This window comes from Paramisgurnus dabryanus, chromosome 21 (assembly GCF_030506205.2).
Source record: "Paramisgurnus dabryanus chromosome 21, PD_genome_1.1, whole genome shotgun sequence".
In the NCBI taxonomy this organism is placed as follows: domain Eukaryota; kingdom Metazoa; phylum Chordata; class Actinopteri; order Cypriniformes; family Cobitidae; genus Paramisgurnus; species Paramisgurnus dabryanus.
The window spans coordinates 19,105,186-19,129,700 of NC_133357.1; the positions used below are offsets into that span (position 1 = coordinate 19,105,186).

The 24,515-nt window shown below is 38.1% G+C and overlaps 1 protein-coding gene across 1 annotated transcript; it reads left to right on the top strand.

Annotated features, from left to right (window-relative positions):
• Positions 1 to 147: 147 nt before the first annotated feature.
• Positions 148 to 24,515, top strand: sdcbp2 (syndecan binding protein (syntenin) 2). Its single transcript, XM_065286149.1, has 9 exons — positions 148 to 308; positions 10,585 to 10,636; positions 11,157 to 11,253; positions 15,960 to 16,060; positions 20,608 to 20,769; positions 21,122 to 21,297; positions 23,255 to 23,426; positions 23,533 to 23,624; positions 23,847 to 24,515. Exons 2-9 carry the CDS (start codon positions 10,586 to 10,588, stop codon positions 23,899 to 23,901), a joined length of 906 nt encoding a protein of 301 aa, XP_065142221.1. The 5' UTR covers positions 148 to 308; position 10,585; the 3' UTR covers positions 23,902 to 24,515.

Here is a 24,515-nt window from a genome sequence, read left to right on the forward strand (position 1 = left end):
AAGAACGAAGTATAAATAGCATATGATGTATTCACTTTTACATTGTTTCCACCCAGCCTCCAAGATCAATAAAATAAGGTGGTGACTAAAACGTCATGAAACAAGCTTAAGTTTAATTTATAGTGGCAAGTGAACTGTAGTGCACCACCACCACAGTACTGTATTCATTTCACCTCCGCTCCGCCTCACTCACTTCTGCTCCAACCCAAAGAGGAAAAGGGTCCCATCTACAGCGCGAGGCTTGTTTACATTCCAACCCATTCCATTTACCCATTTTTGTATCCGAAGTCGACTTTGAAAACATAAAGGTAAGATTATTGACACTGGATGAGCTAAATCATGTTGTGTTGATCAGAGTCTGTGATTTTATTCAGTCAGGTGTGTGAAGATCCGCTGGCTAACCGAAGCTAAACTTAACCGTTCAGTTGCTAACACACGATGAACAAAGACGTGCCTGTGTTTACTTTACTTTTCTCATGTAACAGTTATATTTATCATATTAAGATATATCGACGATATTTTGGCCCGTGTCACCTGGCTGTTGTTTAAAAAAAGACAAAAATATAACTTAGCATGTTTAGGGGTTTGCTAAAGCAGTTAGCAATCCTTGTTTTACTTGGAAAGCTAAACCTAGAACAACTAACGAGTTTGAGTAAATTATATTTTACTTTTTTTATTAATTTAGATTATTCTTCGGAGACGTGGTGGTTTAAATCCCTATACATGTTTAAAACAGTATTTGTCATGACTTTTGTCTAGAGTTATGCGGTATTTTAAAGTAAAATATATGACGTAAACATTAATCAGCTGACCGATTAGGTTTTTAATGCAGAGGAAAAACTAAACCTAAACCTATTTGCTTTAAAACCACGTTTACTTGGTTTAACTTGTTCATGACTAGTAAAACAAACCTTGTTTTACTTTCGATTATAGGTATGTACAGTATATGTTCAGTTTATATAGCATGCTAACATGGGGTACTGAATTATTGATAACAAAAACAGACGCCAACTGAAACTACTAACAAACAAAACTCGTTTGTAAGTTATAAGTGTAGTCTCCTAAGGGCATATAACCTATTTTTGTATGGTTTTAAATTAAGGGGACTTTCCACATTCCTCACGCTATTAGTCACCAGCAGTCGGTTATATATCATATAAACTCTGTCATCATTGAACTGACAATGGCATGGAAAATGCATATAGTCACGATGAAGGTTTATATGTGGTGGATCTTAGCACTCTCCCCAAAACTGTAAATCGGATATCGCCACATCATGGAAACTCCTTTGGATTCAACCAAAAGAGTTGCAGTTGCCATGGGAAAGTCATTTATTATGCTCGGCACTCATTCAGCCTGCCTGAAAATTTGCTTTGCCCCCATACCAAAGGCCCCTCACCCACTCAACTGGACAGTTCTCCACTCGCTTTATGTTTGTTTAGTAGTTGCATGGTTCGGTCAAACATATGTGGTTGAAAGATTAGTTAGCAATGCAGATATCATAGGTTTAATCTCAAGAATCAAACACACACTGATAAAAAAAGTCTATAACTTGAATGCACTGTAAGACACTTTGAATTAAAGCATGTAAAGGCAATGTAAAATCCTTGTGTTTGTTGCTTCTTCAGCACAGACAGACAGATTTCCAATGATCAAACGCTTCAATAATGAGTTCGCCAGTTGTCCTGTATCCTTTCTTGATTTACGGACACACTTAATGCCCATTCCATACAGCTGATAATGGATTCAGAGTCCTGAAACTGAACTAGCCAGAGCTCCAAACAATGAATGCACACATACAAAAATCACTCACTGTCTCCTACAGTTTACTATTCAGAGACATCTTTATATTACAAGAGTGCTCTTCACAGCAAATAATGTCCCTTTACAGAGACATTTTGATGGGATGACAAACAGTGATCGTCTGGAACGAGGGTGTCAATTTGTGATATTTTTAGTGTGTTTTTCTACCACAGCATTGGTTGTGGGCGAATCGTCAGTGCTAAACCCTTTTCAGTGTGTTTGTCTCTTCAGGTTCTGTGTATGGTGTTAAGAGGCCAAATGTGTGGGTTCGCATGAGTTGTCTTGTGTGTGTTACTGTGGGAGTTTATTCATGAGGGTGTAGGCGAGCGTTTTGCTGTTTTGTGGTTATGTTTGTCTGAGAGTGTTTCACAGATCTGTGCGAATTGTGAACGTGTGCGAGCGAGCATGTGATTCTTTATCTTTTTAAATTTGCTTGGTTATTTACTTGTGTTGAAACGGGTATTGTCAAAACTGAATTTGGCAAACCTGTAAAACTGTATGTTATTGTATGTAAACACAAAGGCTTAATCTCACTGTTGACGTTGATTCTCACAAAGTTGTTCCTGCTTCCTGTCGAATTTGTTCATATCACATGATCTGGTCTTGTTTGTATAGTGGGTGTCTTATTAGGGAAGTTAAGCAATCTACCACAGCCCTTATACTCCAATATTTTCCAACAGTTTATAATTGTCTCTTAACATATTTCTTGTTACTAAAACAGTTTACTTTAGTTTCTATTTGTAAGTTTATATATTATCCCCTGAAGGGGATAATGCTTTTCTTTAATATTGTCAATATGCTAGTACCATATTCAATGTTAAAGTGTCACGAACGATACATTTATGCTCTGTGCCTGTGTCTTGATTGTTTTTTTTCTGGTCCTTTATCTTTTGTTGGTTTCTGGTTTACAGTAACCGATGATGATGATTTAACGCTTTACCGCTGTTGGATTTACAGCCGATGCTGATGTTGGCCAACATACACAGTACATCATGTGATCAGTCATATGATTATGACTACGTCAATGTCTTTAACTCACATGCTTGTATTACTCGGGTTGGCCTTTCCTCCACTAACTTATACATTTGACCCTCATAGTTTTCATTGTTATCCCTTTCTTTTTGTCTTGAGATTAGTTTTTTTGTACTTCTCTCTCTCTCTATCTCTTTCTTTCGTTCTCTCTCTCTTTGCTTTCTCTTACCTTTCACTCCCTTCTCAGCAATGGATGAGTTCCCAGAAAAGCACTTCCCATTTCTTTTCAACTTTAGGATAAAGAGCGCAGTGAAGCTACTTAATGTTTGTTAATGGTTACTTCCTGGCTGTTTACCTCTATAGTGATGTTATTAGCTTAATTTTGTGTTATGCACTTCAGAGTGCTCTGTTAATAATGAACTATTCCCCCATAACATGCTTTGCATTTTGTCAAGGCAAATGAGTTTGCACAGCAAACATTAGATATAAAGTCACATTCAAGAGGTGCAAAATGACTCTAAAATGTGTCATTGGTTGTTTGTTGATGAATACACAAAGCGTGTTTCGTTACGTCAGTAAATTAATGTTGGGCAGATCATGTTACACAGATGGACTCGCAGGCGGACCGTTTCATAACGTCAAAGCAACAGCGCAGCAGATCTAATGCCTGGAGTACTGACACATTGCCGTGTGTGAGGGGGAGTGTTTAGTGTGAGACTTTATTTTGATGAGAGTTAGGGTTTCACAAAATTTGAGAAATATATGATAATGCTATATGATAATGCTTTTAAGTATGTATCATCCATTTGTTTTTGCATAACACTACATACAGTCACTTGGTCTGTCTCTCCAGTCTCTTTGCTGTCTGCATCGACCTAAAACATATGACCATATATAACTTTTTTGAAGTGCATTATTATTTGCATATTGCAATATGAACAAGTTCAATATTTAGATAATTTCAGTATGTCTTGCAGCCTTACTTACTTACAGGGATGGGCATGAGTACTTGAATGTTTCATCAGTGAAAACGATGACGTAAATGATGATCGTGTGGGTTTATTTATTTATTTTATAGGGATGTCCCGATACCACATTTATTTTCATTTCCTATCGGATCCGATTCCAATACCAGAATTCTGAGTATTAGCCGATACGATACCTGCCAATCCGATACAACTGTAATTTTCTTGAACAATTTAAAATTACACACACACACTGCAAAATGTTAAATGTGTATAGTGCTTTCTGCTACATCTAGAGTAATTTTAAATGAAAAAAAAAACAATAATTTAAAATGATTTACAAGTTACAGGAAACATTAGTAATTATTGATCATGGCAGTGTTTAGGAGAACATATAATAGGTACGTTGGATCAAATAAGTATGCTAAATATATTTTTCTTAATTGCGTAAAACTGTCATAGTAAAAAGGCTTTAACGTGTGCAGATGGTTATGTTGGGAATTACGCGCTTGACTGTACCTTTTATACACATCCAGGGTGCAGAACTGATGCGCCTAAATCAGCCTGTACACTAAGCTTATGGGCTTCCAGGGTGCAGAATTGATGCCCTTGAATTATCCCCACTTGGGAATCTTTGTACCGCAATGGAAAGTTCATAACTGTTCAATAGGGGTGGGCCGGTTTGTATTTTTTTTACCGCGGTCGGTAATCAACAAATTCCCGCGGTTTATTGGCAAGACAACGAGTTAAATAACATGCATGATTTATTTATCTTCAATACAAAACACGTGCAAATTACTTAAGGAACATGTAAAGTGAATATTATTTCCTTACACATTTCTTCAATTTCAACATTCAACAACTTGAACAATTAATATTATCAGTTAAAAATTTCTGCGTGTCCACACGTCCTACAGACATTTCGCCACTTTTCTATCCTTAATTTGTGAATAGCCTGTAAATGACGTGAATTATTGCTGCCCTGATGGTCTGGTAAAATAACCATTTGTATGAGAAATCACTTGTACTGCATATGTGTCCATGCTTGAGTATAGCTGGGAAGCTGCACTGAGACGGGTATGTGTGCGCAAGATGACGTGGTCCGTCTTTCTTGTGCGCGCCTGGGCAGTCCGCGTCTGTCTCGTGCGCGCCTGGGCAGTCCGCGTCTGTCTCGTGCGCGCCTGGGCAGTCCACCTCTGTTGCGCGTGCTCGGACTCAATGACAATTTAATATTTAAATCATATCAGTTAATGTTCAGTTAATAAGTTGCGGTTGTTAACAAGCTGCGTGTATAACATCCCCACATATACACACAAGTGCAGACCAATGTTTCAAGTGTTTTTTTTTTGCGGTTATGACGGTGAGGCGCTCAGACCCGCGGCATGGGTCACGTGACCGCGGTATGGCGGTAATCCGGTTACCGCCCCAGGCCTACTGTTCAAACACAAATAGAATAGATGCATTGTGTGCTCAGCACATAGTGAATTACATCCATCCAACGGCTTACTGAGACTTTATAAAATCAGATATTTAAAATAGCCTACAGTTATCGTGTGTGTATGCATGTGTGAATGATGCGTTTCATCTGTCTGCTTCAACAGTGCATTAACCCAGAGGTTCCGTAAACTTCAATATCTTTAAATGTGAGTTTGTTCCTTCACATAAAGCTATCGAGTATATTAAAAAAGACTTTGAATATAGTGCATAAGAATGTTTATGGTGCTTTTTTAATAATGACCTTTTCATAGTTTGTCAGTAACAGCCACAGCTAACGCACAGTATCGGAATTGGATTGGTTCTGTTGTTGGTCCTGGATCTGATATCCGATCTAGCCAAAAAGCCCGGATTGGCCCCGATACCGATCTAGAATATTGGATCGGAACATCCCTATTATTTTATGTGGTTCTTATGGCTGGTTAGCGTTACTAGTGCCTGTGGTCCATAGTAAAGACTGGGGCGTGTGACATCAGTACCATTAATTCAAAAGCACAGAGAGGAGTCCAATCCTAAAGCGCTCCTGCAGCACTCCGGCCGATCCACACAGCACTCCGTTGAGAAGCCGAACTTATCACTGAGGCACTGTGGTTTCAAAAGGCCGCATTTTGGGCTTCACTTTGATAAGACAGTAAGTCAGGTGCTAAATGTACAGCGCCGTCAAGTTCAATGCATTATCATTTCATTTTTAAACACCAAATGTCAAGAGATACCAGAGAGCCACAGGCACGTGCAGAGGGGGGGGCGGCGGGTGCCCAAGCACCTGCCCCTTTACCCCTGGATGACCAAAGTGCCCTTTTTGACAAGGCATTTTTTTGTAATTAAATGCCCTTTTGTGAAGGCCTGCCCAATCTAACTATTAGTAAAATTAATAAAAAATAATTTAGACGCAAATAAAATTAGTCACATGATGACGTATTGACCTTTCATTGGACAATCTCTTTAGCAGAGGTGGAAGTAACGAATTACAACTACTCACATTACTGTAATTAAGTAGTTTTTTCGTGTACTTGTACTTTTATGAGTAATTTTTTAAGTCTGTAATTTTCCTTGTACTTAAGTACAAATTAAAGTAAGTAATGTACTTCGCTACTTTTAAAATCACATTCGTTACTAATTACTTGTAGAATTTGAATTAAATTAATATTCAAATCTTTGACAGCATTTGGATATCCAATAGAAATAATTGATCATGGGCGGGCCAATAAAAACCCTTGTATTTGGACCGGAAAAAAGCCTGGTCTCTGGAGAGCTATTCAATCGATCCTCGCGCGTCCTTCACTGTGATGTTGTATTTAGTGTTTTAATATCAAAGAACTTTGGCGTTATGGACGCTGAATTAATTAAATATTCAGAAGAAATACCGGATGATGAGTGCCCATGGCCGCCGCACCTGGGAGTTGTTCACAAACAGAGGAAGGACAGGAGACAGCGTGCAAATGTAATGCAAACTTTGTTTGCCATCTGCAGTGATTTCGGCTTACAATACTTCAGCCTCTAATCACAAAAAGCACATTATGGTAAGAAGACTTATAAACATATTTATGTGATCGTTTTCGTTTTTAATGTTTGGTAGACCTCACGATAATTTGACTGAAAACATCACTTGAAACATGAGCTTCAGTTACCTAGGTGACGAGCACATAGACCGTAAAAAAAGATTTAGCATTGTAAAATGGCGCTCAAAGTTAAATTTCATGTCATTGTCAACATTGTATTATTCATATTAAATCAGTGTTTTAAGCTTATAATAATAAACAGTCTAATAAGGACTCTTATCAAATTCGTCTGTTGCCGCGTCCCACTGGCGTAGCAGTGTAACTGCACTGACAGCCTGTCTAAATTACACATATGTCAGTGCTAAATGCTGATAACTTTTGAAATATTAGTAGGGTACTTTTTCAAAGCTTTTTTTGTCCACTAATATTTTTTGACTTTTTTCCCCGCCATTGACGAGTTATCTTGTCAATTATGAAAAAACATTTGCATAAAAAACGTGTTTCTGAAGAATTTATGTTAATGTGCAATACCGCGATTGTCCACTAGATAGCGGACTTACCCCATTTATGGATAAACTGAAGCCAAAACGTTATTAACTAATTTTATCTTTGATATTCGTTCTGAATCTGATCTCTAACTAAATTCCTTCAAAAAAATGCAATTGTTTCAGCTTTTTGCTAAAAAAAAATGTGTATTTGTAAAGAAAAATGCCAATATTTAAGCAATATATATATATTAAGCAATATATAAGCAGTATAAAAAATAGGATGAAACGGTTTTTCACTTTTTTTATTGTTTGTTTGAAAGTAGAGGGTCTGTTCTTTTATTTGATATATTTGTATGTTTATATATTTTTAGAAGAACATTTTCCTGCAAGGCATTTTGTAAAACTTTTGTGAAAATCATAAAAAATGCTGGCGGGCAACTTTTCGAAAAATGGCTGGTGGGGAATGAGTTAATGTAAAAAAATCTGTTTTTAAATAAAATTACCCAGCAAGCTTATTTATGTTGCATCATAATTCATTAATAATAATAACATTAGACCATTTTTATAACTTGATAAAAATTATATGAAGAAACAATATGAAATAATATAGCTGCTGTTAAAATCATTTAACATTCTTTAAACAGACAAAATTCCTGTACTATGTGTTTATTCGTATAAAACACAAATTGCCTGTTTTTAATCCATTCATATTTCTGATTTCATTCAATGGATTTAATGTTTATTCAGTAAATATCACCGGGTAAAAAGTAATTTGTACTTGAGTAGTTTTTAAGAGGGGTACTTTGTACTTTTACTTAAGTACATTTTTAACACCAGTACTTTTACTTGTAATTGAGTATTATTTTAGCAACTACTTGTACTTGTACTTGAGTACAAATTTTCAGTACTCTTTCCACCTCTGCTCTTTAGGGACGATCATCACTAGCTAGCTCACAGCGCTAGTAGGCAGCGCCCACACGTGCACGACACGGTGCGCAGTACAGGGAGGATCCCCCTCGAGCCGGCATTGAACCGAAGCGATATGCTTGTTATATTATTATTATTTTACAAGAACAACGTGAGGAGAGCATGCACAGCTTTTGTTTATTGCTGTCTGTGTGTATTAACATCTCTACAACGTTAGATGCAAACAGGGCTCTCAAGTCTCACGCATTCGGCGGGAGACACACGCATTTCAGCCAGTTTACACGCCAGTGACGCCACACCTTGCATTTCTCACGCTGAAAATAAAACATTCTTCCCATATAAAAACAATGGATGAGGCAAAGGCAGGGACGTTCTCTGCCGGGAGTTCATACAGGTAGCTGTCTCGAGTTTTTAGGTGTGCTCAACTTCACGCAGCAATGCAAGAACCGAAACGCATATGACATCAAAGTACCGCGAGAAATATTCGGGAAATCATACGGAGGAGTTTGATTTCAAATCGCTCTCGTGCTGTTCTAATGTCATTCACCTGTCACGCGGAGTTTGTTGGAGGAGCAAGATCCGATGAATACGGTAAAAAAAAACTCGTTTAATTTTTGTATCATATTGAATTTACGATTCCTGGACTCGCCTTTGATAAAAGACAATGTGAGCTGATGTTGGGTAATATAGCCATACTCGTGCTAAATTATTAACTCAGTCAAAAACTCTCCAGCTTTGCAACCAGTTTTAGTTTACCTGAAAATAAAGAAAGTACTAGAGGCTTCATAAAATGAATGAAAGGAGAGATGAATGTCATTATTTTATTGCCGTGTCATCAAGGCATCAAAGTGTGCAAAAACACAACACAAACACGATTCAAAACTATAGGCTACTCTCTTTGTATACAAATTTCGAACAGGATTAGAATAGAATAGAATTATATTTTAAATATGACAACAAAAACACAAGCCTGTAAACGTAATAATATCTTAATGTCACAATGCAATAATATCATATAATTTCAAAACTGCATATACTGTTGACACACACAAACACAAAATGAAATGCACTTTAAGTCGTTTTGGATAAAAGTGGCTGCCAAATGCATAAATATATAGATATAAAACTCAGTCTATATAGATTTTTCTCTCTCACTCTATTTGCAAGGAAAATAAAGGAAAACGTTAAGACTTAAAATCATCTTTCTATTCTGTATTACTTTATTATTTGTTTCAGTTGTGTGCTTGCGTGTCAGCGAGCAAAGTGCCCTTTTTATTTTTTGAGCACCTGCCTCTCCAATTGTCTCTGCACGGCCCTGGAGAGCCATATGAACAAAACATATTGACTAAGAAGGGGTTATGCTGCGTTCACACCAGCCGTGGGAGAGGCGTCAAGCGTGAGTGATTTCAATGTAAAGTCAATATGAAGACGCATTGGCGCACATCTGTAGGTCTCTTGGTGCAAATGAGGCGTTTAGCGCGGCACATTGCCGCGGGAAACACGCTAGTTGAAAAATTTGAACTTTGGCGGAAAAACTTTGTTAACCAATCAGGAGCTTGCTCTAGTAGTGACGTGATTACAGGAAGCGAGCGGAGTCGCAGAAGCCCCTCCCATGATGCAAATTTCCGCGTTAATGTCTCAGTGACTAGAATTTCATGCCCGAATGAAGCGAGTAAACTCAAAATGTTCAAGCGGCAAACTAGACGCGGTAGACGCGAATTTGACGCCTCAAACGCGGATGGTGTGAACCCACAGTAAAAGGGAGGACACAACACGTGATCGCTAAACCATGATGCGTATGCCCTGCCCCCTAATTAATTGGGTAAGTACTCCTTTTCAGACCTACGGATTACTCAAATAAAAAAATGACAAAAATGCACATCCCTATTCGTTAGTGTTGTTTTTTGTGGATTTACACTTATAAACTTAGTGTTTTGTCTGTGTTTATAAAACTCCCTATTAAAGCAGCAGCCTTCCCCTGTGCGGTCCTAATAGGGTTCCTCATCTGCCTCTTCTTTAATTAGGGTTGGTTTCAATTCCTGATGGAGTCATGTGGTTGCTAGTCAGCTGAAAAACAAATTAGGGCGACAAGGGGCAGTTGTTGCTTTGTGGTTACAGAGTCAGGCTTGTAACCCGAGAGTTGCCGGTTCGAGTCTCATGGCCGGCGGGTTTCGACTGTGGTGCCCTTGAGCAAGGCACCTTACCCTAATTGCTCCACGTGCGCTGGGATAGCTGCCCACTGTTCTTGGTGTGTGTGTGTGTGTGTGTGTGTGTGTGTGTTCACTATTCACTAGGATGGGTTAAATGCAGAGGTCACATTTCGAGTATATGTGGCATACGTGACAAGCATGTCTATTTCACTTTCACATGATTTTCATATTAGCTGCAAATCACATTTCCTTATTTTCATGTTGTGGCAATTGTGTTCTTTTCCAGGATGTCACTGTACCCATCCTTAGAGGACCTTAAGGTGGACAAGGTCATGAGGGTAAGTGTCCAAACTTACAGGCAATGAAAGGTTATTTAACACTGGAAACATTTAAACCTAAATGTCTTTGGTTGTTCTTCAGGATCCAAACACAGACTTGAAATACTTGTAAATAAAGCTGAAAAAATAAGTTTTTCTCAGTCACCATCCCCTCACATAGTATACAGACAACATGTCAAGCTTTAAAATGACCCAAAAGTGTTAAATAACTCCACTCGACCTGTGCCATATATTTTAAGTGTCCTGAAGACATTTAATCCTCTACTTTCTTGTTGTGGATCTTACTTAGTTGTTACACACTAATTAAAGCTAAAACTGCCCAAACCACTGTTCAGACACTGAGAATGTACACTGAAAGTGAGACAACACTTTTTTTTCTATTTTTGCATTTGGGTTCTGAAGAACAACAAGACATTTTGGGGTTCAAACAACACAAGAGTAAATAATGACTTTTTCATTTTTGGGCCAACTATCCACTTAAAGCTGACTTTGGATTTTCATGTCTTGTCTCATCCTCTAGGCACAGTCCCAGTTTGCTACTGCCACCTCCAGTACCCCAGCCATCACTCAGGGGGAATACCAGCCACAGCCTGCCACACAGGGGATGCCAAGCTCAAGTGAGTCCAATTTGGCCTAACGTAAATGTTAACTTTACATTCATCATCTCATAAGAGCTCAGCTTATTTGTCTCAAGCCTGTATATCTCCCTTCTCTCCTGTCTGTCTGGGCTTCTCTGTGTCTGTCTGTCTAGTCAGTTATGTTGCTGTTGTGCTGTCTATTAAAGGAATAGTTCACCCAATATAAAAAATCAATCATAATGCATAGACCCTCATGTCATTCCAAACAGATTTCTTATAATGAAACATGCATATGACAACTAGTCGCAAAACGCGATAGTAGCAATGAGATTTAACTTTATTGAAATGCTGAGAATCTCTTTAACCCCAATTGCTCCCCTGGCACTGAAGGGATAGCTGCCCACTGCTCTGGTGTTCACGGCTTGCAGTGCACTAAATGGGTTGTGTAGGGCCCTATGATTTCCGCAATGCTGAAAAACGCGAACAGAATCACTGATTCCAAACATAAAATTGGAATTTAATGTACAACGCGGAATGTGGCAAATCTGCTAGTTTTTTGTTTCATCAATCACCAAATGACAGAAATGCGAGGAAAATGTTTCTTTTGTGTAATGTTGGAGGTAAAGAAATATATGTCCGTTTCATGTCTGCCTCTAGAGCGCAAGCAGGTTTCGTCAAAGCCCGGAACACAGCAGACTAATCAAGCTTTGATGTTCAAGCACCAGGGTTGTTTCAGCGAACAACGACTTCTATTCTTTACTTTGTATTGTTTTAGACTTGCGTTGCCCCCTGTCGGTTCAAAGAATAGTGCAACAGCGAGCGCATCAACTATAAACGCTTCGTCCATTTGTTGAGACGCATGCGCGATCGTTGGAGGCCCGCAGTGCGGAGCAAAGCGTGAGCATAGCTCGCCCTTTAAGGTACATATTCTTTCTTCCCATGTCCGCCTTGTTCACGCACACATCTGCACAATGCAACACTCTTTACATCTATTTACCAGCGTGTATGGCTTTTTTCTGTTTAAAGTTTTTTATTCTTGTTTAAAGGCGTTCTAAGCGAATCTGCGAGACGTTAGTTTTTGTTGACGTTTGAACTGTTTTCAAACAGACGGAGCGTAGCTAACTCCTCCCCTCCCCCTCCCTTCCGTGTTTTCATGAACGCACCCAACCACCACCCCCAAATCCTTTTTGTCGTTTATTGGCTGGAATACTTTGTTTTGTGGTGCTAGGTTTGGCCACTATGTTGATATTGCCGTTTGTGAAGCCTGGGCTGTCTACAGAGATCGCGTTTTTTTACAGTTTGATCAGCGGACAGGCAGCAAACAGATAGTGAGGAAATGTTTCCGGTATGTTACAAAAAATGTTTTATGGTCTAAAACGCGTCAATTCGCTTAGAGCGCCTTTAAGTGAACATAAAGAGCTCGATGTTTATCATTATGGCTGTTTCTCAATATGCGTTCTTCAGCGATCTTGCTTCCTTGTGTCCTCGCTCTACGTCATCATTAACAGTCGAAGTTGAATTCCAATTCTCAAGAACACAAGAACAGAGGACGCGTGAAAATACCCGGATGAGTTCTTGATATCAAGGATTCATCGAGTGCAGACTTGCGCGCTGAAATCTGGGGAGGTCACGTGACCAACAGGAAGATCGCACACATCTCAATTCTCACAAGTGCGTTCTGTTTTCTCGCGACCTTCTGAGTTCGTTCTTCCGAGGTCGCCTTGCAAGACCAGTCTCCACGAGAACGCAAGTCCGTTCTTAGAATTGAGAAACAGCCTATATTAAAACAGTGCAGTTTGTCTCGGGTCTTAAAGTGACAGGAGCCTGCTTTCTGTGTCAGAAATGTTCATTACACACCAAAAATTCAACATTACACACTCATTCATACAGTGAGGACTATGCAGTGTGTTATTTGTATTTATTGTAATCTGTTAAATCATAGAATGTTGACTGACAATTTCATTACTAATATATTTACATTTAATGGAGATGGCTGAAAAGTAAAACTAGATGAGTAGTATTATGATTAAAAGAAAAAAATAAACATTTGGTTGCTTGTCAATAGGATGGTTGTAGTACATTGCGGTTACTGTGACAGCCAAAATACATCTGCCTATAGACGGTTTCATCGGATGCACATGCGGTGATGCGATAACCACGTCTGGTCCGAAGTTTACTTCCGGTTTTCGTTTTTTTAATGGTCTGACTAGTTGCTAAACTGCACTCTTGAACAAATACCTCATTGGAAATTACAAATGTTTTGGTTTCCTTGGTAATTTACATGTTGCTTGTTATATAAATAAACTAGGTTTAAAGTACTTTGTTGTTATTTATTCTTAGCGGAGTTTACCGGAAGTTACGTGTTGACCACGAAAGCCACTTGTTTATGTTGTTACTGCTGAAACCATCCATATGTAATGTTAATTACAACTTTCAATAAATTGTTGGTAAATTGTATTAGTTTAATGTTTTCAGTTTGATAAGATATGATTTTTGATTACTATATTATAATTGAACCATTAAAACGGATAATAAAACGGAATTTGGTAAAAAATTAAACGGATTTCATAGAGCTCTACATGTGTTAAATGCAGAGGTAACATTTTGAGTATGCGTTCCATACTTCACTTCGCTTTCACTTCACTTTTTGGAGCGTCGCCATGTTAAACCCCATATAAGAAGACAGAACTGCATTAAAATATAAAAATATTTGTTTGTGTTCAGCTGTAGAAAAGACATCATATACATTTGGGATGGCATAAGGGTGAATAAATTGAATTTTTATATTTGGGTAAACTGTTCCTTTAATGTCTCTGTCTGTCTACGCATTTCTGTAGGTGTTTATCTGTTTAGTTGTCTCTATAGCTGTCTTTGAAGGTTTTCTGTGCCTGTCCCGCTTCCCACATTCTCTCTTTCATTTCTGGAGCTCGGATTGTGAGCTGTTTTGATAAGAGATGAAAGGCTCGCCAGTGGTTTGTGTAATTGTCAGACAGGAAATGAAGACGTGCTGAGGACATCTGAGACCAATCGAAATGGCAGCAGCTTTCTCTGTTTCCTTTTTCTAACCCCAGAGACAAGTGCTCAGGTTTAAACCCACTGATCCAGACTCCGCTTTCTCACCTATGTGCATTCATTGTGTCCTTTAACAAGGCCTCTCAAGACACTGCTTAGATATTACATAAGAATTTGTCAAAAATAAAAAAGGTATTTCATTTAATCTCCCTGATGTTGTTCCAAACCTGTATGAGTTTCTTTATTTTGTTCAATACACAGAAGATATTTTAATATGTTTATAAGCACACTTGACAGTACCCATTGACTTCCATAATATTTGTTTTATGGGCGTCGATGCATGATGTCAGCTGTTACAATTTTTTATCAAAATATTTTCTTTTGCATCCAACAAAATAAAGAAATAAAGGTTTTGAACAACATTAGGGTGAGTACATGATAACAGAATTTTCATTTTTGAGTGAACTATCCCTTTAAGCACTCAAATGTGCTGTGTAGGGTGTTTGTGTTTAATTTAGGGAATTTACTTTTGATTTATTACTCTTACAAAAAGTGAATACATGACCTTATCACTTTCATTATTCCATTACAGTATGATATGGGAAAACATCTTTATGTAAATAGATGGTATTTTTATAGTTTCTTTAAAACCTCCATAAGGGGCTAATCACACCAAACGCGCTTTAAACGCTTTGAAACGCAAGGCACGAAGCACTGCCTTTTTTTAAAAAGAGCAGTGCGACGCGGCTTTTTATATTGCTAAGCAACCACCGAGTCAGCTGTCTTGTCAATCAAATATTGAAGCGTGAGGGCTCTTTTGCTGTTAACTGTCATATTAGCAGAAACTTTAAAAAGAGGGCGCTTGCTCGGACTTTGTTTGAGGATGAGAGGTGCACAAACACGCAGAAGAGAGTGAGCGAGTGTAGTCCGGTTCTTCAAAGCAACTGTAAACTTCCCTCACCACAACGTAAGGCCCGCCTCTCCCCTCATTCGACTGGACAATGGAAAGACGCGTTTGACGTCAGGCGCTTCTCCGCTCTAAGCGTTCGGTCAAAGGCGCGTGCTGCGGCCGGCGGCAAAAACCGCAACACGCTCGGCACGCATAAACAGTGCGCAAACGCTCCCTGCCCATAGAATATCATTCAAAAAAGGCGCCTGCAACTGCCATAAACGCTTTTGGTGTGACTGGCCCCTAAAAGTGTCATGTTATCCTCTTGGAATACAAATAAGACTAATCCTGTTTGCATAATGGCTGTAAAATATGTAGTTGTCTCATAAACACCAATATAGCAACTGCGTGGTTTGGTAAAATCTATGTATGTCTTTGTGTGTTTGTGAGGTGGGGTTTTCCCACCACCATCACAAACCGGAGACGGTGCCGTACTGTTTCTGCTGGTCTGTGTTTGTATAAGAGCATGTTTCACAGTCAGATATTTTCCTATCTGTGTGTTGAGAAGAGACAGGCAAACACTGAAGCCGTGACTCAACACAGGAAATAATTACTGCATGGAAACATTCATGGCCAGAATATGAAACCAGTTACTGTTGGGCGGCCGAGAGTAGACAGGACATTTACACACCCTGTTTTCTGTTTATTTATGATTTGTTTTTGTTTTTTGTGAAACAAGCTCCGAAATGACCAAAATATCTTCTATATATTGGTGGTTATTAATAGCTAGACTACAATTTCATGTGTTTTCATGTCTCCCTATTTCTTCCTGTCTTTCTCTCAGGTCTTTATCCAAATCTAGAGGAGCTGGGAGATTACATGGGCCTCAGCCTGAACAGTGATGAGCTTCAGAGAAACCTTGCACTTGTCCCAGTGGCCACCAATGTAAGTTTTTGTATTTTTATTGAGTGGGCACAGTACACGCCTGTACATTGGGGCTGTTTTTTCTGCCATTTAAAATCCAATGTTTATTGTCCTCCATGCTTTCTAGGTATTTTCTCTAATAAAATACTGGACAGAATAGAAAAATAAATGTTGTGTCATTTACTCCACCTCTTAATTTGTACTTTCTTCTGTGGAACACAAAATGAGAGGTTTTTAGCAATGGAAATAAATTGTGACCAATGACTTAATTCATAATGGACAAAATAACTGGATGGGCAAATCACACTGTATTTTAAGTAAATCTACGTTTTATTAAATAAAAAAATGCGTGCTCACAGGTAATAAAGTAGGAGTGTAACAATACATTGATATAGATAGATACATTTGATTTTATTTATTTTTATTTAACTATCTGATTAATTGATGGCACACATAAAAATCGATTGGAGGTAACTTTATTTCGACACTCTCCACATCCTCATTCTTTGACTTAACGTCCATCTACACATTTCCGCCAAAGCGCACATTTTTGTATATTTTTTCATCTGATAGCGTCAGCAAGTGAATGCGATGCAGCAACAAAGCGGTTGTAGCAGCGAAAATACTGCGAAGGACACAAAAGACGAGTGTGTGTTTAACACTGCAGGTGATATTGTCCATGCAATATCATTGCTTTCTTTTAAATTGCTCAAAGTCATGACTGTTTGAAACACACTTGGCATCACATTCATGATTTATGGTAAAATTCATGATTTTTTTCACGTTACCACGTGCATTTAAACCATAAACAATGCACTGTCACTTTAATTGAGCGTGAGCAGCGCAGCAATTAAAGTGCTGCTCCGCGGGGACGCTCCGCTCACGCGTGTGGTGTGCATGCTCTAACTTGTTAACATGGGCGCCGAAGGCACACTGTAAAAAATAAATTGTTGGCTCAATGAATTATTTTTTAGTAACTAGTTCCACAGAAATTTTACGTTCACTCAATTTCTGACTCCAAAGTGTTACCTGGATTGATGTTTTTTAGTTGGCCCAATTTTGACTCAAATATAAAAAAGTTTGCTCAACTAGCTTTATAGTTCATTCAACTATAATGTTTTAATCAGTTGAATCTTTAAAAACTTAAAGCAAAGACTCTGTCAATTAAATTTTAAGTATTTACTCAATGTTTTATGTGTTACTTCAATTAATATTTATTATTTGGGAATACTTAATAAACTTTTTAAAATTATTTATCAAATATTTTATGCTGGTGTTGTTAACAAATAATTAACTTCAGTCACATAAAAACAGAAGCTTTATTCACTTATCATACAGACTGAACATACAGAATTAAGTCTTCTCTAAATAGAAGGCATAAAACAGTCCAAAAAGCCTCCAAAGTCAGTCAGAACATCTCCAGGGCCATTTAGGAGAACTTCTTTCGCCATGTAACCCTCTGGTCTGCCTCTCTCCACATCATCACCGCTCTGGTTTGATAAACAGAGGAATATAAATACATACAAAAATAGATGTTTAATATTATAAAGCTTGACGGTGAAAGACTTTATACCCTAAAATTGCCAAATTTCCCTCAGACATCACACGTAATTGAATTAAACACTATTGGGCGGTTTTCTCGAACAGGACTTATCACTGACTAAAATACTGACATCTCTTAACATATGAGTGCTATTCTTTTGTCTCAAAATGCACGCCAGTGTTGTATTTTATAAGGTTTGTTTGTAAAAATGTCCCAATTATAATTAAGATGGAGTAATAAACCCTGTCCGGTAATCTTAACTAAAATAGCTCCACTTTAACTTGGACACATAACATAACACACCTTTATATAACTTATATCTTTACAAAAACGTCGAGTATTTGCGTCTTTGCCAATTAATATAGTCTAAAATTAACATTTATTTACAAACACTTACCTGACGTGAACTTAAGGAAACGGCTGTTGACTTGTGTCATGTGAATCAGTAAGTGATTCAGGCTTTTAGGTGCGGATTGATCTCAGATGAAATGACCTGTGATCCAGATCCTTCCGAGTTAAGACATTTTAAATTAAAAACTCACGCACATACTGTACATACATACACACGCGCGCGCGAGCGGGTCGCGCGTACGCGCGCGCGCACGGGTACACACACGGGTATATTTAGAAGTTTTATTTAAGATTGTTATGATATTGGGACTATTTCTCCACCCGCTCCTTCAGCTCTGAAGTTCAAATTCGCATGCAGTCCGGTTATAACGAATGTAAAAGATATGAAACATCACTCAACAGCCATATCAATTAAGTGCAATCCTAAAATATGATTTAAAACATAACCCTTTCATTGTTAAGTATGAGAAATTAAAATGAATTAAATCACGTTTAAACGCCACAGAGATATCAGAGCCAGCAGTCGATTTCTGATGCGCTTGCCGAGGCGAGGCTGCGCTGGTCGGGGTGTGAGCACTTAAGCGCCGATGATTTTCTGGAGCTCATATTGAGCTCATATGGAGCTCCGTCCGAAAGTGTCCGAGCACATTTTTAAATAGACGCTATCTTTATTAACCGACCGCATATTTAAACTTTAAGCACATACATTCACGCCTGAACAACTCTTACAATTACATTTTGTGACCAAATAACAGTAATATTAGGAGCATTTTGTTGTCAGGAAACAAAGCTGTCATAAGTCCACATATTTACCTGATTTGTCTTAATTAGTTCAGTCAACACTAGCCATTCTGAATGTTGACTGGAATTGAAAATAACCATTCATTTAATGTTTTAAACACAGATTTATCTAGACTTAAAATAATATGTCTTCTCAACTAGCTCAAACAAAAAAATTGGTTTAACTTATATATTTTTGCCCGTCCAACATTTCATTAATTGGATTTTTTACAGTGCATGTGAAACCAGCGTAACAGCTTTATTTTTTATATTAATTTGTTTTTCAATTTAATTATTTTTTTCTTCTAAAACTACCTCAGTGATTGTCACTATTGCACTTTTTGCCACAAAATACTAAAAGACTTTGACTGTTGCCATCATAAGCTTGATTTTTTGTGACATTTTGCCTCTTATTATTCATTTTTCTGTGTAAAAAGTGTATTTTTGTTAATTTGTTGTTGTAAATGTTGCAATTGGGACAGAGATCATGCCATTTTCAAAGAGTTTAAATAAATGTTCATGTTATATATTTTGGTTGCATTTGTAAGTAAAAATGTAACTGCTTAACTAGGCACCTAATATAAAAATATTGACAAATTAGTCGAATCGTAATTGCATCTTTTATTTTTTTATCGAATTGCAATGAACTGTCCGATTTACACCCCTATAATAAAGCATACATAAAGTGCAATCTTTCTGTCATAATAATATTTGTTGATCTTTTGTGATAATATTTTATAGTCATTGTCCTGGGCTATGTCTTTTATAAACTTTGCACATGTGTTGTTTGTCATTTTTTGCCAAGTTTTCTTAAATTCTTCTCAAAGCTGAGCTTCAGTCTATACTTCAAACACACCAATGCAACATGCATATACAATTATTAATGCAGGTTTAATACAAAATTTGAATAAAGATGTCAATTGTTTAAAGTTAGACATAACTTTTGGCCACTACTGCATCATGGGAATATCTTGTTGTGTTGTACAGAAGAAACTGGTTCACCATATTAGGGTTTGTAAGTGATAACCAAATCTTCATTTTTTGGTTTCTCCTCAAATTGGAGTTCATAGCTTTACTCTCACTCTTTCCTGGTTTTGTTTGCAATACTTACAGAGAGACAGCCAAGAAGAATTGTGTATGCTTTTGCAAGAGATGGCGATTATGCGTGTGTGTGTTATTTTTTTTTTTTTTGTAAATTGCTTAAGCGGGCCAGAGGGTATTTCAGCATAGACTGTTATTTTTTTCAGCCTCATTCTTGGAAGCAGATCCCATGAATGACTCATGTACCACAAGGCTTGTGTTGGAGTATTACTAATGTAGGCCTTTATATGAGCAGATCTTAAAGGTGCAGTGTGTCATTTTTAAAAGGATCTCTTGACAGAAATGCAAAATAATATACAAAACTAAATGATCAGGGGTGTATAAAAACCTTTTCATAATGAACCGTTATGTGTTTATTGCTTTAGAATGAGACGTTTTTATCTACACACACCGAGGGTCCCCTTACATGGAAGCCGCCATTTTGTGCAGCCATGTTTCTACAGAAGCCCTTAACGGACAAACTTTTTTACTAAGTTGTCTCCAACGATAACATGTTTGTCCGGTGGCGGCTACCGTAGCTTCTCTATGTGTTTCAAAAGCAAGAGGTGAGCAGTGGACTGAGCCGTTGGTTGACATTCACAAACTCACCACTAGATGCCACTAAAATTTACACACTGCACCTTTAAGATCTTTAGCTTCTCGTTGTTTAACATCTTCTGTCTATAGCACTTGAGATTAGAATTAAAACTGAAGCTATGCACATGGCTTACACTTTCTGTGTAACGTAACATATGATAAATACTCCGGCACATAATTCAAATGAATAACAAAAGTTGCTCTCTGTCTGTCTCAGAATCAGGTGGCTGTACCATCAGGTGTGGGTGGCATGGTGCGACCTGTGACCGGTCTAGATGTGGGTATCAGGAGGGCAGAAATTCGTCCAGGTTTGCGAGAGGTCATCCTCTGCAAAGACCAAGACGGGAAGGTCGGACTCCGCCTCAAAGATATTGATAATGTGAGTGAAGCTCTTCATTACAGGGAATTGCATTAAAAGTGTTACCATTACTCAAATTAAGGTTTTTGTAGCCCAAAGGAATGTTAATAGTATGCTATGTATTAAAATTAAAGACCTAATGTTATGCTCATGTTTAGTTTTATGTGGTTTATCAATCCACAGTCACACCCCTGGTATCGTGACAACCTTTGTATCTCATATTTTTGTTGCTGGTTTGTTGTATGTCTTGTTTTGGCAGAGAAAGTGAGTATATAGGTTGGTAGTAATTTCTAGGTTAACACACCCTCATTCTCAACATGTGTCGTGATATCAACAGTTCCATCATCATCTCTTTCTCTCTCTTTGTGTATAGGGAGTGTTTGTCCAGCTGGTCCAGGCGAACTCTCCTGCAGCATTGGCTGGCCTTCGATTTGGAGATCAGGTTTTGCAGATTAATGGTCAGAACTGTGCTGGCTGGAGCTCAGACAAATCCCACAAAGCGCTGAAGGCTTCGAGTGCACAGCGCATCGAACTCATTGTTCGGGACAGGTCAGTCCCTTTTGTCTATTTTTTTAATATGTATGTTTATGCATAAAAATGTTTGTGGATTCCAAGTCCCATTGTGGAGAAAATCAGGTCTATGTGGTGTTTTAATACAAGCCATGTGCAAATTCATCATTTAACAGCATTGCTGAGTATTTTCTCCATTTAAATAACTACAAGAGATTTTAAAGAATAGCAATGATTTAAAATCAGACCAGTACAGTGTAGATTTGTGAATATAATCTTGAAATAAATATGACAGGGTACGTTTAAATCTATTTTGGTTAGTGGTTTGCTGCCACCTAGTGGTTATTTTCAAGTGTAGCTGAGTTGAGTTTGTGTCTTTACTGTTCATACAGCAGTAGTTTTATTGTAGATACATATAGTGCTTTTCCATTGCATAGTACCCCATGGTTTGGTTTGGGTCAGGTCGGGTCAGCTCACCTCACTTTGGCTTGGTTAGCTTTTCCATCGATGTTAGTATCACTTTGCAGTGGGAGGAATTATAGGCGTGTTGTTATTTTTGCGCTGCATACTGCTGTGACATCAAACAAGTAAGGGCGTCGTTGTACACAAAATTAAAATTGGCCACCACAAATAAATGTTTGCACATCGCGTTTATCACTACCTCTGTCTCACATGACAGTTTCTGTACAAACACCCATGGGGTCAGTCGACACGCTCCGCTGAGCCTCATTTAACTCTTTCACCGCCAGCATTTTTAAAAAAAGTTGCCAGCCAGCGCCAGCGTTTTTCATGATTTTCACCAAAGTTTAATGCCTTCCAGAAAATTTTCTTCTTTAAATATATAAACATACAATATACCAAATAAAAGAACAGACCCTCTGCTTTCTAACAAAAAAACCGTTTCATCCTACCTTTAATGGTTCTTTTGTAATCAGCTTTTGAATATGGGTAGGTTTCTGCAAAAACACCATATTTTGAGCAAAAAGCAGAGATAATTCCATTTTTGTGACGGACTTTTCATAGAGATCCCATTCAGAGCGAACTTTAAAACAGACACGGACATGCAGCAGCATGCCATAGGGCAATACTTCCGGGTTTAAAAAGTTGCGGAATTGCGGAAAGACAGAAAATCTCGTCATTGGCGGGGAAGCGTTTTCTCTTAATTGACGAGATATCTCGTCAATGGCGGGGAAAGAGTTAAGTTGCGTTTAAGCATATATGCGGACGTGCGCGTTGTGAATGTGCCGCCACAAACTGCAAGTCTGGAAAAAACTGTTATGATGTTCCTGGTTCTCAACCTGTGGATGTTTTATCGCTAAATTTGGGAACTTACAGCAAAGCACAGATAACAACATGTTTCCTCGAGACAGCGCAAGCTAGCATGAAGGTAAAGCTAATCTTTTACATTATAGCGATGGCGCTGTTGTGACGATTCTCTCAGACCAATCAGTGATCTACATTGTTTTCACGTCACGTTTTGGTATCAGTTCGGCTCGCTTGGAACTCCAACCGAGGTGGTACGTAAAAACGTATCGGGTACTACGAACTGCACCCAGTGGAAAAGGCCCCAGAAGTAAGCTGACCCAAACCAAAGCGTAGGGTTCTATGCAATGAAAAGGGCCAATAGAGTCTGCTTCCATGCTGCAGTCATCAAGTTTGACTACCAGCTTACATTACATCTACAACCATTTCAGGGGGACAGTCCCTTCAAATAAAAACAAAGCAGCACCCACCCCAGAACCTGGCATTTCACCTACTTTTCCCCAAATTACCATAATGATTTCTCACAGACCACTTTCTTATCATAGAAATAAAGGTTTCACACCTCAGACTTTGCATTCACTCCTGACTCAGACATATGGTTGAATCGTGAGCAAATGGCCACCATTTCCAAATGTGATTACGTTGTGGATTTGGGCAGCCACACAAAGCATCTCTTCACCAGGCTTAGTTTTAGGATGTGCATATGCATAATATTGTCCTTTCTCCTTTAAAGACCATTCCAGCGCACAGTCACCATGCACAAAGACAGCTCCGGCCACGTGGGCTTCATCTTTAAAAATGGACGCATCACGTCTCTAGTGAAAGATGGTTCTGCCGCTCGCAACGGCCTGCTCACCGAGCACAACATCTGTGAGATCAACGGCCAGAATGTCATCGGACTCAAGGTGAGGCCTCCACCGAACTGTAAAGAGCACATAGACACTCCAGATTATCCAGATGTATCATTTACAGATTTGTGGTTATGTAATGCTTTATTGTTTTGGTCTACAGGACACTCAGATTAAGGATATCCTGAACGCATCTCCCACTGCCATGACCATCACCATCATGCCTAAGTTCATCTACGAACACATGATCAAGAGGTCATTCAGCTTTATTCTTAATAAAAAATGATTGTAGATCATGCCACTAATCAATATATTTTTAATAAATATTTTAAAATAATATATTTATTTTTTAATATACTTTTAATAAAATATATAAATAAAATTTAATTAAGAGGTTAAGATTCACTTTAAATTGTATTTTTAATTCTTCTGCTAGTTTTATTTAAATTTTTTAAACACAATCCCATTGTATTTCAGGATGTCCGGTGGCCTGCTGAAGTCATTAATGGATCACTCTGTGCCTGAGGTCTGAACACAAGATACTGACCACACACAGACATACCCTTCAGCAATGCCTACAATCTTTAGCCTTCCCATTGGAGCTTTCCACTATTGATGGGAAAAATCTCTTCAATCACATTCATTTATAACATGTAAATGGCCTTTTTTCTATTTCAGTTGTTGGATGTTATTGCCTTTAAAGCCTTGTTTCTGTTCTTCATGTTTGTTGCCATTCTTTTATTGTTGTCATGTCACATGTTATGTACTGTAGTAATAATCCATTATATCCATTGTTGTTGTGCATTATTATCCGATTGGTCAACTTCGCTCGGAGGGTTAAAACTTAGCGAGATCTTCCATTTTAAAACGCTTTGATGTAAACACTCCAAACATTATTAATCCTCCCACTATGCATAAAATTCAGCCAAAACATTGATATGCCAAGACAGCTGTAACCTGCCCGAATAAATCCTTGGCCAGAATTTGTAATCCAAGACATTTCTTACTGATTTTGAGTTTATGTTTTTAGGTGTTCATTTTTAATTTTCGCTGTCATTATCCTGTAAATGTTAGTTTCTCTAAAATTTATATACAAATGTAGACTGAAATTATTACAAAAATAAATAATCATCCTGGTTATACAAA

Coding starts and splice junctions, on each gene's coding strand:
- sdcbp2 (XM_065286149.1), top strand. CDS start 10,586: ATGTCACTGTACCCATCCTTAGAGGACCTTAAGGTGGACAAGGTCATG. Junction 16,061..20,607: donor TTGTCCCAGTGGCCACCAAT/GTAAGTTTTTGT, acceptor TGTCTGTCTCAG/AATCAGGTGGCTGTACCATC. Junction 23,625..23,846: donor TACGAACACATGATCAAGAG/GTCATTCAGCTT, acceptor ATTGTATTTCAG/GATGTCCGGTGGCCTGCTGA.